Source organism: Urocitellus parryii, chromosome 1 (assembly GCF_045843805.1).
Source record: "Urocitellus parryii isolate mUroPar1 chromosome 1, mUroPar1.hap1, whole genome shotgun sequence".
Classification (NCBI taxonomy): Eukaryota; Metazoa; Chordata; class Mammalia; order Rodentia; family Sciuridae; genus Urocitellus; species Urocitellus parryii.
The window spans coordinates 221,428,489-221,446,962 of NC_135531.1; the positions used below are offsets into that span (position 1 = coordinate 221,428,489).

Sequence of the window (18,474 nt, forward strand, 5' to 3'; positions counted from 1 at the left end):
TCTCTCAAGCCAAGTCGAGTTTCTTGTCAAATCCAATCCTCTGTGACTGGATGCATGCCCTATTCTTCCTCTAGGGCACTTCTCACTAGGTAATTCTTACTATGTATTTTATGGAAGTGCTAAATATCATTACAGCAAAATGCAGATAATACCTAAAGGAAGAAAGAAAAGATGTGACACAGTTTCATTGTGCAATACACTTTTATTTTCCTTTTACCTTTGCAGTCATCTTTGAGTAATTGTTGTGTAAACAATAGAATGGAATGAAATTACATTAAATTGTATGCAAATGGCTCTAGAACACCTTAACAATTATGACAAGGCAATTATAAATAACTTTTTGTCCTTAGTAATATATATTTGCTTTTTAAAGTACATTAAAGAGCTGCCGTATCTAGGGTTAGCTAGGAAAGAGCCATGGTGCCATCCTGGGAGCCCACCTCCCTGAAAGTTTAGACTCCAATTGTGAAAATCCTAAGGTGTACTAGAGTTCCAGAATATATAGTCAAGCAGAAGGCTACTTGGGTTGAAAGTATTTATTCTTGAAACTTAACAGCATTTTACCTTTTAGTCATTGCACAAAACCCTTTCTATTATTTTCACTCCATCTAGGTATTCTGCAGAATTTCAAGTAAAACTCAGATTCTGATATTTTCAAGTTTATCACCTTTAGAATAACAAATCCTATCTCTTAGGGAGAGCCAAATCAGAGATGGGTTTACAGTTAGCAACCTAACAGAATGGCAACATTTTTTTTATAACATTCTAAACGTTCCAATTAAGCAGATCTTACATATGCCACCTTATGTAGAGGAAATTTTAGATCTGAGACTATTCCAGAGGAAAGCAGCCTCAGGCACATTCTTCATGTGAAATTATGCAAGGCACCTCCCTCTCCCAAGAGACAATCAGATTGTAGATTGGTTTTTAGGCAAACAAGCCAAAAGAATAAGCATCCAAGTTCCTAATTCAGTCATTTCAAAAATTAGAATTTATAAATACTCCAAAGATAGACCTGAAACTTTTTGTTTAAATAACAAGAGATTAACTGCAAGAAGCATATAATCAAAAAACTTTTTTTTCTTATAGCTAAGGTGTGTAATGCATAAATATATGAAAAATAAAATTCACAGTCAGTTTTAAAACTAGAATTCAAGTTTGGCTAATAAATCTTAATTTTATAAGTATATTAATTTCTAAGTACAACATAAAAGAGGCAGTATTGTCAGATGTACAATTGAAGTGTTATAACAGAAATAACAACAATGAAAGGAGAAATAGGCTTTTGATAGAAAATTCCTTTTGTTGCCAGTAAATAGGACCACCTGAGTGTATTTCAGATTCTTTTCATTTAAGGGCTATCCGAATTGAATGCTAAGAATATTAAATAGCTTTTGGAAAAATCAGCAACAGTCAGGCAGCTGTAGCATTTGCTTGTTCTCATACAGTGGATTGCTAGAGAATAAAGCAGAACTCGGAGTGTTGTAAGTTTTAAAAAATTATTTTTTATCCCATTTCATTGAAGCCAGCCTCTTCACAATCTTCTGATTTTGCTGGGACTGGGAGTGAGGGGGTGGGAGGAAGTGGACAGGAAGTGGGTGTGTGGGGGGGCACGACAGATCAGGGTGACAGCAAGGGACATACATCAGCTCACACTCAGTTGAGCAAACCCAATCAGCTTCACTTCATCAGGAATCTCCGACCCATCACAGCCAGAAGCCTGGAAAAGGGAAACAAAAAAACAAAACCTTCAATGCTGGTTTGTCATTGTTGTGGGTATTTAAAAACTTGATAATGTGATGGTAGATCCAAACAAAGGCATGGTTTGTAATGGGACCAAGTGTCCCGTCTTTTCCAGGAGAGATCCCCAAGAGTCACCCTCTAGACTTTTACTGTCAGGAATTTGGTCATCATGCCATCAAGTACAGAGCAGAGGTGCCACCCACACCCTGGCCTTGCAGCTCTGAACTGCCAAGGAAACATGACTGCCAAAGGATGCACTTGAGATTTTTCAATAACTAAAGAGTTGATCTAAAGATACTTTCTAATTAGATCCTCTTTGTAATAATAAACACAACAATGTCTAACTATGCAGAAGAGATTGAATAGGTCACTCAAGTAATTTTGTTATTTTACTCCCATTACTTCCACTATAAATATTGGATGGGAGGGAGGGAAGGAGAGAGGGAAGAAAGGAGGGAGTCACCCAGTATTGGATGGCTCATTATTGACAACTGCTATTTAATGAATAAATAATGAGAGTAAGTTTTACAGGGAAAACTACTTGCTATAGTTAGGGTGTTGAAAGTACCCTAAAGGTCCATGTGTTAAAGACTTGGTCCCCAGGAGGTGCTATTAGGCAGTGGTGGAACCTTTAAGAGGTGGGGCCTAGTGGGAGGTTGTTAGGTCTTTAAGGGAATGCCCTTCAAGGGAATAGAGGGATACTGGGCCCTTATTCTCTTTGTTTCCTGTCCATGAGGTGAGTGATTTTGCTCTGCTGTGTGCTCCTGCCATGATGTATAGCCTCTCCATAGGTGCAAAGTAACAGGGCCAACAAATCATGGATTGGAACCTCCAAACCTGTGAGTCAAAATAACCTTTTTTCTTTATAAGTAAGTTATCTTTCCTGTTACAGTAACAGCAAGCTGACTATTATACTAGAGTGCTTTCCCATTATAATTTTTGTTTGTCATATTTTAGGACATATTAATTGCCTTAAACTGAAGAAAATTATAGAGTGTCAAAGTCTTTATTATTTTTCTTACTTCAAAATCAGAAGGAATTTGAAATAAGCCAATGCCCTGCAAACTTCTCACTGCTTCTAACATTTGAATTATTTTTATTTCCTCTGTCACCCACTCTTCCCTCTCTTTTACACATACACACTGACACACAACTGCTCTCAGATCATCATTCTAAGCTGCCTCTTCATGCTATAGTGCATAGATTCAGAATTAAACATTATATAAATACCACAAGTAAAGAGAAAAAAAGTTGATGAGTGACTGGGAATGGATGATTAATCACCAAGGGACTATACAATCCTTTTCTGGGCCTAATTCCTGCTAAGTTATTGTCAGAGTGATTTGTTTTGCAAGGAAAAGGGCCCTTTCCAATCACCACAATTAAGCTGCTTTTGTATGTGGTTTGGGATATTTAAATAAATAGAACATAAAACCAGCCTTCATCAGCTCTAGCATTTTCCATTAAATAAGCAGCCAACTAGAACATACTTTAAATACATATTTTTTAATATAAGTAACTGACTTTAAAGTAACATTCAGTGTAAGTTGTTAATGCTTATGCAAGAAAATTAGGTGCCTAACAGGTAGGAATATTAGAATTTGGAGAAAAGCATCCAAACTGTGCCTGCCCAGTGAGATCTCCAGTTTCACTTGACAGATAAGGTCTCCATGAGGTACAGGGGCAATAAGATCAGAAGGGCTCCTTCATGTCTCACAAGCAGGCATTTCCACAGAGACACTTCCTGGTGGTGTCAGCCACAATGATCCCTAGTGGAACCTTCACCTGCTCTCTCATCCTGCTGCCACTGTTTCTCCACCTACCTGCCAAGCCCTCTCTTCTGTCCTGCATGGCTCCTGCTAACATCACCTATTCAACCCTCTGCCTGTGGCAGAGACAATCTTTGGTATGAGAAGGTGAGCAATAAACCTCTAAGGACAAACCCCTGCCACTGCTGATGAAAAAAAGGTCAGGTCAGGTCACTGACAGTGTACAGTCTGTCAAAAGTTTCAAAGCTACGTCAGAGATTTGGCAATGTGGATATCATGAGGACAAAATGATGACGAGTAAAAATGAAAGATCCAATAGTAGTTAATCTTAAGAGAAACCAAAGATTTCATATTTGAAATCCTCTCCTGTGGCGAGCAGTGGAAGTGGGACTTGGGAGTGACAGTAGGTCCATCCCATGGGCAATCTTCCCAGAGGGCCCATTCCACCCTGGGTTACTGGGGCCTAGTAGCTCCAATGACATGCCAGTCTCCTGGACAGGCCATGTAAGTTTGCTTGCTTCAAAGCACTCGTTCTGCCCTCCTCTAACCATTGCTGGGCCCAAGTCTCTGTCAGACTCCAACACAAAGAAGGGCAACATGCAAATAGTCCTGACACTTGGACACAAGGGACCAAAGACCCTCTGCGAACCAGTCAAACTTTTGGATCTCAGGATGTCCTTGTACTCTTAAAAATTAAGGAAGTCACCAATAAACTTGTGGTTATGTGGGATGTTATTTATTGCACTTAGAAATTAAAACAGAAAATGTTAAAATATTGTGAAATTATTAAAATTATGTTTAAGATATTTAAAAAATAATATAATCATATTAACACCAAAACATGTTTATGTGAATTACATTTCTTGTACTATCTTAGAAATTAAATAATTAAACAAAATACTTACCAAATTCATTAAATGTAACAAAAATAAACTCACTTCATGTTAATATAAAGTCTTTATGAAAAATGATCATATCCCCCCCCACCAACAACAAAACAGCAATACCACCAACAAAAAAAACCTTGGGAAGGTTGACATTGCTTTCCATATTGCAAACTTTTTAGTGTCTTACTTAATAGAAGATACCAGCCTTACAGAAATATGTAGTTAGAAGAGTGAAGGGTGTTTAATGGTTTTTCTGAACAGGTGTGGATATCTCTTGGCTACTACACCAAAACTTTCTAAAGGTTAGCTGCAATGTGGAATCTGAAACCATAGCATTGAACTTTTCGTCTTCTGTTCCATTAAAATCCATTGGTCTCCCTTGCCCTTTAAATGGATCTTTTACCTGTGCATGAATTTTAAGCTTCACTGCATTCTGCAGATCTTCCAAATGTTGACATTTTTCATGATACGATATGAAAGTTTCATTATACAATGTCAACAAATCATATTCATTAATATTACTCATCGCTAATCTCTTCAGAAAATTCCTTTAGGAACTGGGGGGATGTCAAGCAGATACATGTTTTCCAAAATTATGTTTTTGCTTGAAAGCTCAAATTTATTATTGGCAATAGATACTGTCAGGTTCTTTAAGGGTCAACCTTACTTTGTTCATTTTGAAAAACAAAATATGTTTGCCAAATACCTGAGCATGAATAATAACAGATTGTCAGTTATTCTTCCAAGGAAAAAGGTGTTTTATGAAAAACAAAAACAAAACCAAAATCAAAACAACAAAAGCTAGCTGAGCTCACAACCAATCAATCTCACAAGGGCTTTTTCTAGACACTGTCAATGTAATTCGATATACTAAATAAGTATTCCCATTTCATCACACAGAATATTAAAAAGACGCATCCTCAAGTTGAGAGTTAATAAAAACAAAAAAACACTTGGTGCCTCATTAGGAAAATTCCTAAGTGAAAATGACTTCAGTTTTTTCAGTGAATGAGTGAGTAAGCAAGCAATGGCCATAGTACAGTTTGATGTCACCGCTTGGATCTGTGCTGACATTGTCAGTTTTACCCACTGGGGCTTTTACACCAATATCAACACAGTAGGAAAGGCAAGTAACATCTTAGTAGTATTATGAAAAAGGTTTTTGACCTCCAGAATCCATTGGAAGGGTCTAAGGGAACCTCAGAAGCTAGAGACCCAGCTTTGTGAACCTTGGCTTCAGAAGTGAAGAGTTCAGACTGCTGTGCCACCCCAAAATATGTCCTCTGGCATGTTGACTGTTTTAAATTAATGATTCTTTAAAAACAACAACAGCAGGAGCAGCTAGTACATTCTGACCTTCCTAAAACAGGAGCTGGAACTCCCATGTGGAAGGTTTCTGCCTGCACCTGGTAGAAGATTCTCTGATCTAGAGGTAGGGAATCAAAGCCAAGAGCAACCTGCACAAACCTTGTTAAACTAACCCTTATGCTCCTAGTCACTTGTCCATGATTAACTACCTCCCTCCAAGCCCTCTTACCTTGTAACGATTTCACAGTTTATTGTTCTTCGTCCAATTGCATATATAAAGTTCAACTCTAATGGCTTCCTTTGGGTCTTCATCTCCTTATGAAAGTTCCCAAAACTTATGTTAAACTTTTCTTTTTTTTGAGATGGGGTTTCATATGCTGCCCAGGCTGGTCTAGAAATCCTGAACTCAAGTGATCCTCCTACCTCAGCCTCCTGAGTAGCTGTAACTACAGATGTGTACTACCATACCCAGCTTATATTAAATAAATTTGAGTGCTTTCCTCTTAATTGTCAATTTAATTCTTAGGACTAGTCAAGAAACCCTTAGAGGGTAGAAGTAAAATTTTGCTTCCCCTACAAAAAAAAAAGTACCCTATCAGGTACTTAGTGTGACAGCGTATGACATCATGCATGTCATCATTCAAGTATTTACTATGATTTCAAAAAATTCCTTCTCACTCCTTCTCCAAGCCAATGGTGTGGTCTCTGCCCTGCAAACTTGCTGTGGTTACTTAGTACCAATCTGAAGGATACCCCCACCCCAGATATGTACACACTTCGGAACAGATGAATTTGAAAACTGGCCCATGCTTGTGTCTACCCTGCTGGCTATTACTGAACTGGTCTAGGGTGTGGTCTGAGAATTAAGAATTTTTGAGCTCCCCAGGTAATTCCAAGGTGCCACTGAGCAGAGAACCACTGCTGTACTTCCGTGCATCCCAAAGCATAAAGCTCCCTTTCACAAAGCCTCAGTTCTAGAACTCCAGTCTGCATCGGAATCAGATCCTTGTGCTCAGCCCCCCAGCGTTCCCACTCCTTGGGCCCTGGACAGGGCCTGAGCATTTGCATCTTTATCAAGTTTCCATTTTCCAAATTTCCAGGTTAAGCTGACTCTGCCCGTCTGGGAGCCACCCTTGCAGAGCCACTGTTATAGACTTAAGAGTAGGGGGCACAGGGCACAGGGCTGCCTCATGGACCTACCTGAACTGGCAGTTTCCCTTAAGATCACTGTCACATCTTTCTCTCCTTTCAGTATGGGCAGAAAGTTCAAACTCCTAGGTGGTTTTACTCCATTTTGGTCTCAACTTTACCTGCACTTTGGGAACTATTGATTCAGTCATTCAGACTCTAAGTACACATGAGCACCTCTAGAAATATGTCTTTTAGTCATCAATTGCTAAAATGCTTATGAAATCTCAAACTGCAAGGCATATAATGTTATCAGTTTTCAGCAACTAAAATCTATGAAGCTCATGTAAACGTGCACCCATTGGGTGGTAATTACACATATTTCAATTGGTATTCTTTTAAGGGCAAATCAAATATAGTTTTTTTACATATTTTTACCAATACAATTTCAAGATTTTCACATTGAAAAGCAGCAAGTTTCACATACATTACAAAACTACAAGGTATGAAATTAAAAAATAAAAATATTTGTAAAAACCTGTCATAAGGCTAGTGCAGTGATATGTCAAAACTCAAAGCTCACACCAAGCTGAAATGCCCTCCATGCCTTCACTTTTAACTTTCCTTAAAAGTGAAGAAAGAATCTGATCCTCCAGCCCCTGGCCATACCAACAAAGGAAAGCCTATGTTTTATCTTATCTGTCAACTAACAGCCTAATGATCTAATTGGGCAGGAAAAAGGAAAAGAATGCACTTCTTTATATAACCAATATCCTTGCCCCTTTGGGCTATTGTTATTCTTATATAAGCAGAAATATCACATAAGGACAAACACCTTCCCAAACCTGAACCAAGTGATGGTGAGAGGAGATGATGGTGATGGAGCCATCTCCAAATGGAAGGCTTCTCTGACTGGGCTAAACACTGGAACCGTCAAGAAGTGATGTCAAAATATCAGGTGACCTGATATAGGACCAGGGCATTAGTGATTTTATTTTTTAAAGCACCCCCATGGTCCTGAGTGAAGCCCTAGTGTAGTGAGGTTAAAAAAAAAAAAAAAAAAAAAAAAAAAAAAAAAAAAAAAAAAAAAAAAAAACAGTATTGCTGTTCTTCAGAAGATTTTCAGGCCCCTGTCATTCTCCTTTAGAAAGCAATGGAACCTCTGAGATTAAAATCATGATAAACAGCTGAGAGATAAAAGGATCATGTGCAGCAGTGGCGGCAGCTTACAAGGAAAAGTGCTGCTGAACTACTTTGATCTTTTATTCTTCAATAAAATAACCAAATTGATGAATGAAGGCAAATGCATTTGAATCTCTGCAGTTTCATCAGCATGTGAGTGGGCCTACAGAAGATCAGGCCAAAAATCAGTTCAAATTAGCTCTGTCAAGTGGATTTCAACCTGGCCGGCTGCTGATAACAACAAAGAAACCCTCTCAGGCTCTAACAAGGGCTGGATAGAGAGTGAAGTGACAGAAGTAGAAGGTCACTCTTGAGTTTGGTTTTATTTAACACATTTAACTATCTTTGCGGGGGTGGGGGGGAAGCTATCCATTTCCATTTAACAAGAGCATCATACAATGACACTGTCAGGCTGCAATGGGACGGAACACATATATGGACTTGTTTCTAGGACTGTGCCGGGCTAGGCAGTATTACTCAATCTTTAAGGACAAAGCGACCCAGTTCCAGCCGATGTCAATGTGTCCAGTCATCTGAAGGTGGATCCACAAAGAAACAGAACTGTGAACCATGAGGCTGGGGGACCTGTCTCCAGGGGTAAATAGTGGTTGAGAGCATGAACTCTGAGGTTAGACTAGAGTTGAATTTGCAGCTTCTATGTTATAATCCTAGTCACCTTCACCCCACTGAACCTTGGGTTCCCAAGATGCAAAGGGACCTACAAACAGAGACAAGGCACAGCAGGGGATCTAAAGGTAGATCTGATCAGGGGGGCTTTGAAGCATGTTCAGGAGTGTGGGTTTGAGAAGAGAAGAGCTGTTAACATCTCTGGAACTTATTTAGAACTGCAGAAAGATTTTTCTGGTTACAGTTGCAGACAGTACACAGGGCTGGGCACTGGCCAAGCGTCAGCAGAGAGACCAGTTTCTGCAGGTGAGAGTGTCTTGCTAAGGTGCTGGAAATGGAGATGATGAGAAGCAGAGAGAATGGAGAGAGGATCTAGGAAACTTATAAACTGATTGGAGAAGGAGACGAGGGAGAATGATACATTATTCTTCGAGTTTACCTAAAGACAGTACAGCAGCCAGTGTGAAACCTTCAAATGCTTATCTTTGTCTACATATCCCAAATCAGGAAAACGTTCTAGAGATGGTATAAAAAGTGAATAAAGGGACATTTATATGACAGGTAAATTAGAAACACAGTAGAAGTGAGAGTATGGTCCCAAACTAGAAGATGGATTTTACAATTTGTTAATCTAGCACTCTGTCTGAACAAAATGTTCTTTTATTATCAAAAGAAAAAAGAATGTCTTCAGATATGCTCTTGCTGTGAAAAATCTTTTGTGTTTTTCTTTTATCACACAGTCTAGTTATCTGAAATTAGACAAGAAGCAAGACCCAGAAAGCTAATTAGCACTAGGCTCACATTTACTATAACTAATCATTTAGCGTTTTTGGCCACACACATTTTCCATTTAATTTTCACAAGAGACAAAAAAGACAGCTCATCAATATATGTTGTGAACAGCAAAGTGCTGGTGATCCAAATCCTAAATTGCTTGTGGCATTCTGACTGGCTCTTGATAAGATTAATTCATAATTTTAAAATGAGCCACTTATTTGGCCTTCATGTACTGTTTGCTAACACTTTCAGGAAACAAGTCACTTTTGAATATCTGGTCTTCTCTTCACTTCCAGCCATGACCATCGTCTTTTCTTATCACAATGACCCCAAGATTCTGTAGCTCCATGGCCTTATAGACTTTAAGTTTAAAATCTGCTAGTGCATAAAAATTGTTGGAATATCTGCTCTCTACAAAAACCTGTACTGTGATTTGAAAGGTGAGTGTAAAAGGTGATGTCTTTGTTCACCAGCCTTCGGTGAGCTGTTCTGCAATCACTTCCAATTACCTAAACCACTTCTACAACAATCAGCCTCTATTTTTAAAAGTTGGAACCACTTGGCTTTCACCTCAGAAAGCTTTAGTAAAGAGTATTGCTTTGAATTGATTTTAATTTTGTCTGTATGGTCAAGTTGCCACACAAACTGAAAGCCAACTGGAACATGCAGGTTTAAAGATTCCTAAATGGCCACTCTTTAGTCCAAGATGTGATGGTGGAAGAATGAGGCTATTCATGGCAGAGGAAATGTCTACTCAGGATCAGAAAATGTTCCCAAATGCTGCAGAGGAATGATGATGAAAGCAAACACGGACCCAAAACAACAAAATTGTAGAATAGGTTATTAAACTATATTATTACTTATTGATGTCAACAATATGACAAAATATTATCCTTTTACTATAACTTCCCACTTACCAACTTAAATGTCAATGTTTTTAAAGCTTTGGGATCATCTACGATCTTCTGTAAGTTAGCAGCCACTGTAAGACACAAAACATGGAGGAAAAGAGTTCAGATTATTTCTAATGACAGTGTATTTTCACATCAGTAATTCAGAAAATTTGACTAATGATGCAATAAATGGTAAAAATCATTTCTTTCACAGACATTACAAAGTCCATATAAATGACCAAATTACTCTCATACAGATATATCATTTCAGCAATCTTGTATCTGTGTGCATCTGAATTAATCACTATATGTCAACCCCACATTTCATATAATAAAATTTGAAATTACCTTCCTAATGGAAAGTAGAAATGATAGCGGCCCTCAGAGTCTCAACCATTTGGTTTTTCTAAACACTCATTACTAAAAAACTTATTAGCCAGGAGAGGGCAGTACAAAAACAAAGAGGAGAGGAACTGCAAAAAACTTTTTCAGGAAATGACAGGTCAGCACATTGAACTCCTGGCCTATATATAAATCTACTCAATTCTGTGCACCCATTTTTGTCAGAGCAACAAAATGCCGTGGACAACCTCTACCACTCGGGCGTATGTTTTCATGCTTTCAGAGCACAGTGATCTGTCAAAACAATGAAGTGCCACCTTGAACAAGACCCAAGTCAGCTGAACAGGGTCAAGTGCTGGAGGCTGTCAGCCAGGAGCTCAGTACTGAAGATCTTTGCTCTGTGTTAGCGGGAATCATCAGAGACCTGTCCTGCTCTCTATGGTGATGGGGTCTGTCTGATACCTCACTAGACACATCAGTTTTTCCTGGTTACTCCTCTAATTTAGGGCACTCTTTACAAGCAGAATTATCAAAAGGTAATAATGGTGGCAATTTAAAACTCTGCTCTTTCCATAACCAAACTTCAAGGATAATCTATTGAAGAGTTATGTTAAGGCTACTGCTCAGGGAAGCTACGACTGGAAAAATCAGGGGAATAAGTCCTGGTTATCATTTTTACTTGTCATGAGAAAAATCATCTGCTGCTTTAGCACCTGGGTATCTAAAAAGTTCTCCGATTTTTTTTTTTGATATAAGAAATTTTAAGAGAAAAGAATATTCAGAAATATTCTGAAGAGAGACTCAAATAGAAAGTTTATAAGTAGAGAGAAGGAGGAAATCTGTGCAAATTTTATTTTTCTCTGAGACTGACAGAAAACACCCTAAGTACAGGGATTTTCTACAGATTAGTTTATTTCATTTAATTCATCAGCTGCAGAGGAGGAAAAAATGAAAATTATATATTCAATATGGCCTATTTCTCTTTATAAACCATAATTACAGGCATCCTTTTATCTTCATTTGTTGCCCTCTTGGTAATTCCATTCTGAGCAAGCTGCGGGGCTACACTTCCACCAATACCACCCACCTCCCCACCCCCCATCATTTTCTTTTTTCTTTTGCTCAGACAAGCTTGCGCGCACACACACACACACACACACACACACACCCACACACACACACACACACACATCAGGTATATGCTAGGCCACCTACCCCAGAAAAGTTATCACCACTAAGCTTCTTTTGGCATTTAAACAGTTCCCTGAACACATTTTAAATGCTAAAATCTTCTGGTACTTCATGTAGGAAATACTGGCTCCTGAAGTAAAAAGTTCTTTTCTAAAATTCTGTCCGCCAAGGCCAGTGTGAGTGATGTCAGGCATTCTGACTACGTGCAAACCACAGTAAGTGAACACATGACCCATTTTATTAAAACATAAAAGTGTTCTGACAGTTCCTCTAATTTGGGTTGGTTCTGCAATTAGCCACAAAATCTTCATAAGAATTTCAGTCCTTTCATTAGAGTCTCTTGGCTAATGTGGATGATTTGTTGCCTAGTTCTGGGTTGTCTATTTCCAGGCTGTTCTTTAACATTCAGCCCAAAACAGAGTTGTGTCCTACGCTAATTCACAACTCTTTCTGTAGTGCACACGCGTGTGTATCAGGGCCAATTTCCAAGGAATGGCTAAGCAAGTTGGAGACTGGAAGGCACTGAGCTGATAGCATCTAAAACAATCATCCTGGGATCCAGGCTCCCCAATTGTGAGTCCCACACCTCTAGGACATTAGAAATTCAAATTCTGTCTTCAGCTCAGAGCAAAAATAGCAAAACTGGCCACTTACCTGATTACTTATCCCAGCTGCTAGGCTTATTTTCAATTTAGTTGATTCTAATTTGTTGTAAAGTGCTATAAAACACCTTCATTTTACTGACATCACATAGAATTCAGGGTGATGCTAATTTCTCTTCCAGTAGCAATGCTCATTAAAAAGATGGGTGTCACTGTTTTCTCCCTTCTCCTCACTGTGCACCTGGATTTCAAAAATAAAAATGCTCCTTACCTGGAACGTGAGCTGAGAAGGAGGGGCTGGGTAGGCCTAGCTGTGATTTGAGGGCTTTTGGTGGCTGTGTGAACACTGAGGTTGGTGCTTTGAGGGATACTCGTTTCCAAAAACTAAGGGCTTCAGACACCTGTTTACTCAGAGGCCATCAGCTCATTGCCAAACCCTTGCTGCTTTCCAAAATAAAACTCACTGCCCTGGTTTCTGGTGCAGACTCTTTTATCTTCCTTGAGTTTGCCCTTCTCCTCCTCCTTCCCAGGCCACTGACTTCAAAACTTCAGGCCCAAGTGACAGAGGACAATGCTGTCCTCTCATTTGGGAAAATGTGGACAAAAAAAAATACACTGAAGGCCCAGGGACTGAGGCTTTATAGCCCCATTTGCTGTTTTTGTTTCCTTGTATCACATAGTAGGACTGAATACCTGTCAGGGATCAAGTTCTTATTTGATTTTTTTTATATGCTGCCTGAGGTATGATAGGTATTAGACTTTATCAAACTGTGATAGTATCATTAACAGCCACATGGATTAAACACTGATGTTCAATCCCTCCCTGGATCTAAACAGAGAAGGAAAAAAAAGTTTGTCCTGAGATGATCTATCAATGGCCATGCAGTGTAGCCCAGATTTCCTTGGACAAGTAAGTTGGGTATTTAGACACTGTTCTCTTCACAAATTCCTAGTACTACTCAAATGCTCCACATTTTGACAGCTAGAAAAGTAACAGTTACTTAATGACTATATATAGCCTGTGATTGCATTCTAGTAATTGGTCAAAAGACACACTTTTCTCACCAGATACCAGCTTAATTCACAACAATCCATAGATTAGTGATGGTCTAGAGGCAGTGAGTTAATTCAATTGATTCAAGCTAGTTCCAAACAAAAGCTGTAGGGAAAAGATGACCAATGGATGCTGAGTCTGAGGTACTGAGAATGGTAAGAAATTCTAGGATAAGGTGAAAGAATGGTCTGGGAGACCCACCAAGGTGATGACTTCAAAATACTGTTTCATCCAAAGAGACACCCTAAACATTTACTCTGAACATCACATTGATGCAGAAAAGGCAGCATGAAATGACAAAGGAAGATGGAGACAACCCAAGTTCTAGGCTAGGAGAAAACAAGATGAGATGAAGGGTGTTTCTCAGGGGCACTGTTGTAACACCAATGTAAAATTATTACATTTCACTTTGAGATAAAATTAAGAGATTGGCCCCATTATTCTCCCTAAATGCCCAGGCTCCTATCTTCACAAGAGGCAGTGAAGTGTGCATCACTGCACAGTGTGTAAGAACCTGAACTCCAAAGGAGTTTGAATCCTGCCTCGTACCAAGGGCTGTGTAACGTTCCCCCAACTGGGGCAGGTTTGCCTCACCTCTTTGTGCATGAGTGCATCTGTGAAATGTAGATATTAATGGTGCCTATCTGATAAGGTTGTCTTGGGATTAATTAGATTAATGTACATAAGGTGCTTAGAATAGAGCTCTGTATGTTGCAAGTGATTAAGGAACACGTGCTCATGATCTCTGCCCTGGGCACTGCAATCCCGAAACTGTTCTCCTTGTCTCAGCCTCAGGGCCTCAAAACCCTCTTGCTCACACTTGTCAGTTACTTGGAGAATTTTGGTCATGAATTAGAACGTGCTGCTTCCTTAGGGATTACTGTTTAAACTCCAGATAACATCCAAATTTTCACTGTGGTCGGGCCTCAAGGTACATGTCTAGTGTTGTTGTTGTTTGTTTGTTTTCTGTTTTTGCCATCCCCTAACCCAATTCTTTCCAGAAAGGGCTCCATAACTCCACAGTCCTCCAGGTCTCTACTACCAGTCTTATCAATGTGTGCTGAAATCACTGGTACCAATCTGATTTCCTTGCCTGATTCAAATCTTTTGATTCAAACCCAGAATAAATGTATATGAAGACAAATTTTAGAAAGAAATGTATCTTCATGTACAGAAAATGATGAATTCTTACTGTCCACGTGAGGCCACTGTGACTAAATTTCCACATGGGCTCAACAGCCAGGCTCCACCCAGCAGTCAGCTGAGCCTTCCAACATGAGGTCAGACCTTGTTATTTTTCTAAACTCTCTGATGGTTTTCCAGCTCACAGTAAAAATCATGATTTTGTGCTGGGAATGCAGCTTCTGAGGGAGAGTGATTGCCTGGCATGTATAAGGCCCTGGATTCTATTCCCAGAATCATAGGGAGAAAAAAACACAGTCATAGTCTCTACAATGGCCTCACAACCATCTGACCTGGCTTCCAGGTCCATTTCTGAGCTCATCCCTCACCATTCTCTCCCTCCCTTCTCCTGCTCCAGCCACAAGTGGCCTCTATAATGACTTCTGAGCACTTGGAGCAGGCTGCACTTGAGAACCCCAGAACCTGCCACTCCCTCTGCTGGAAGGAATCCTCCTCCATGACTGCCTCCTCCCCTTCCAGGTTCTCTGCTCAAATGTCCCAGGCTACCTTGTCCACATACCACACCCACCCTGACACTGCCTCACTCTCTATCCCTTTCTCATAGCACTTATAATACCCCACAAGCTAGATATTTATGAATTACTTTTGAATGTGGCTCTTTAGCCTAATTCCACATGCCCAGAATGTAACGGGCAATGAGTGCAGAAACCATCTCTGTCTTGTTCACTGCTGTTGTTCTTGGTACCTGGCATAGAGTGTGTGTAACTCTGTATTGAATATGTGACTAAGGGAACAAATGAATCATTGAGATACTAGCACCCAGCTGACGTTGGTAAAAATCCTATAGGGTCTCTCCCCAGAAGCATGCATACAAAAAGTTTGCATATAATTTTAGAGCGTTTCAGGACACTAAAAATCCCAAGACCCTCTGACAGAAGAATTATTAATATTTTAGAAAGAGTTCTCTAAGTGTCTCCTAAGTAACAATCCTGTTTTTCCAAAGCAGATAAATGAACTCTTGGCTCATCCCAACTAAATATACTACATACTTATACTATATACTTATACTATCATATACTACCATGACCATGATTTTAAAGATTCACCATTTTCATTTATCTTTAGTCTAGGTTATATTCTCCCTCCCAGGCAAGCCATTGAAACTAGCAGAGGTGTTAGCCCTGATGGAGGGGCTCTATAGTGGTTACAAGAGAATGACGATGATGAGTATCAGTGCAGCCTGAGGATTAGGTGCTACTGGTGTAGACCATGATTCATGCCACTAATCTTATCACTTACAATTTCCACCAGGCAACAAAAACACTAATTGATCCTGGAAGAACTTGTACACAAACCGTGCAAGGGGTGGACTGTAATGGATACTGTGGTGCGCTACAGGAATGAAGAAAACTGTCCTCCCATCTGCTGGGACTACTGGTGGCTGATAACTCAGCTTAGTCCCTCTCTTTGGGAACTCCCCTTGGCCACAGAGGTTGTGTCAGCCAGGTCCGGCCCCTTTTCCAGAAGCAGCCTGCATTCACTGACTGGTCACAGAGTAAAAGGCTCTGTTGCCTCAAGGCTGAGCAGCCCTAAGGAGCATCTCATCTTCAAAGTTCCCTTTGCTGACGGAGGTCTCTGTTGTAGCTGAGACACAATTTAATTCCTCCACCTGCCAAACTCTACTTCCTTTATTCCCTTACAGATATTGATCTTGAAAGTACTACTCAAAAAGCTACCTGCATACAAATCTCTGCCTCTGAGTCTTTGTTGAAAAAGTCTAGGACTCTGCCTATGGACACATATAATATAGTCACCTTAGAAGGTGTTTCTCATTATCAAATTTATGAGACAGTGTCTATGAAAAAATGTTGGAGGAAAATGGAAAATTACTGTATTTTTTTCTTTGCATTTCACTCCATTAAAATTTTGGATGGTTAGAAAAAGCAATAGAAGAAATTCTAGGAATATAAAAGGTACTATAAGCAGGTAACTTTTGGGAGCAAAATGTCAAAAAGACTTGAGTTAAGTATTACTATTATTTACACATGGGAGGAAGGAATTATGGAAAATAAAAGAAACAAAGACATACACCTGCTATTATCCTTAAAGTCTGGGTAAATTACAGTTTGTTAGTATTATCTTAGGCTATGTGAGCTCAGTGTGAAAATCTGAGAGTTTGGCATAGTAAAACTGGCTGATACTAAATCTGTCCTTTAAAATATAAGCATAAAATTGGTATTTTGACCATGAATTTCCTTTAATGTGTTTAAGGTAGAGTTTTATGAACTGGCTGGCAGCATGGTACTGGAAGTGTCCAATAATCATTATGTTATTATTGCTCATTTTGAAAGCAATGAAATTGTATAATCAATAAAAATTCAGCCTCATTGAGCTAGTGGTGGTAATATACCAGTAAGTTTATAATTTAATTCCTTCTCAGATGAAGATGAAGAAAGTAAAAAAATAAAAATAAAAATACCATGGAAAGGATGGCCATAATTAACATTTTTAAAATTCCTTTTTTTTTTTTTTTTTTTGAGATGGGTCTCACTGTGTTACCTAGGTTGGCCTCAAACATGTGATCCTCCTGCCTAAGCTGTCCTTTTAGCTGGGAGATGTACAAACTTTAAAGTCATCCTTGCTGAAGAATTATTTGCTTAGAAAAACAAAGAGGATTATAGTGATGAGACATAGCTGTTGAAAAGTACTTTTTTTTTTCCTTCAAAAATATAAAGAATTCTATAGGTAATCTAGGTGCTTGGTCTTGGAATTCTTGAAACCGTGTGCACATTTTTGGAGAGAATATATAGCTTTTGGCAGATACTTGGCTGGGCCATATCTTTTAAAATCTTAACACTAATGTCTCAAATGCTTCCTAATATCTTTTCTTATGCTGACATAAGGAACTCAGACGTGAGGTCTTTTATTTGTTTTATAAGAGCCTTACTGACATTCTGTAAAGTGCACATACTTCAAATTTAGAATATAAGTTTTAAGATCTGGAGGTACTCATGAAACCATCACTCAAATCAGGACAATAAACATATCCATCACCCTCAAAAGTTTCTTTTTGCCCCTCAGTAATCCATACCTTCTCCTCCCTGTCCCTCTATTCTCCTCAGGAAACCACAGATTTATTTTCTGTCACTATACATTAGTTTGTATTTTCTAATATTTTATACAAATGGATTCATATAATATGTATGCATATTATATGAGTACATTATATGGATAGGCCCACCATCTGTATACGAGAGTTCCAGTTTCTTATATATCCAACCATACTTAGTATGATCGGTGTTTAATCTTAGCCATTCTAATAAATTCACAGTGTTATCTCATAATTGTCCTAATTTGAATTTTCCTAATAGAACATCTTTTCATATGCATAGTTGGTAGTATCTTTTTACAGCTACTTTCTGAAAATAATGTAAGTGTGGTTTTTGTTGCCTTTGTCAAAGAGCTATGGACATTTCTTCATCAGATAAGTGCCTATCAGACCTTCCCTCTGGCTCACCCAGCAGAAAAGGTACCGGACAGAGTTCAAGTGGCATCAGTCCACATGATGGAAAATCTCCTAGAGCTTCCTGTGCAGCTTCAGAAACCTCAGCTGTCTTCTACTGGGGATTTTAGATGTACAGGTCATGAGTTTGAGGAGAATTAAACAAAGAAGAAAAGGAAGTGAACATATCAGGAAAGGCAGAAGAGATATAACATGGGAAATGTGTTCCTTTTTGATTTCTAAAGACACAAAAGAAATGCCTTCCCAGGCCTGTACAGACTACAGCAAGGTCTTATATAATTTTGCTAGATGTCTATATTCCCAAA

General features: G+C 39.0%; 1 protein-coding gene across 1 annotated transcript in view; it reads right to left on the reverse strand.

The window, feature by feature from the left end:
- Positions 1-215: 215 nt before the first annotated feature.
- Positions 216-18,474, reverse strand: part of Stk39 (serine/threonine kinase 39) — a 269,628-nt gene continuing 251,369 nt past the window's right edge. The window contains exons 17-18 of the mRNA XM_026389549.2: positions 10,339-10,403; positions 216-1,720 (exon numbers count right to left, since the gene is read on the reverse strand). Of these exons, the coding sequence (XP_026245334.2) occupies positions 1,646-1,720; positions 10,339-10,403 (140 nt within the window). The 3' untranslated portion in view covers positions 216-1,645. The remainder of the gene's footprint in view (positions 1,721-10,338; positions 10,404-18,474) is intronic.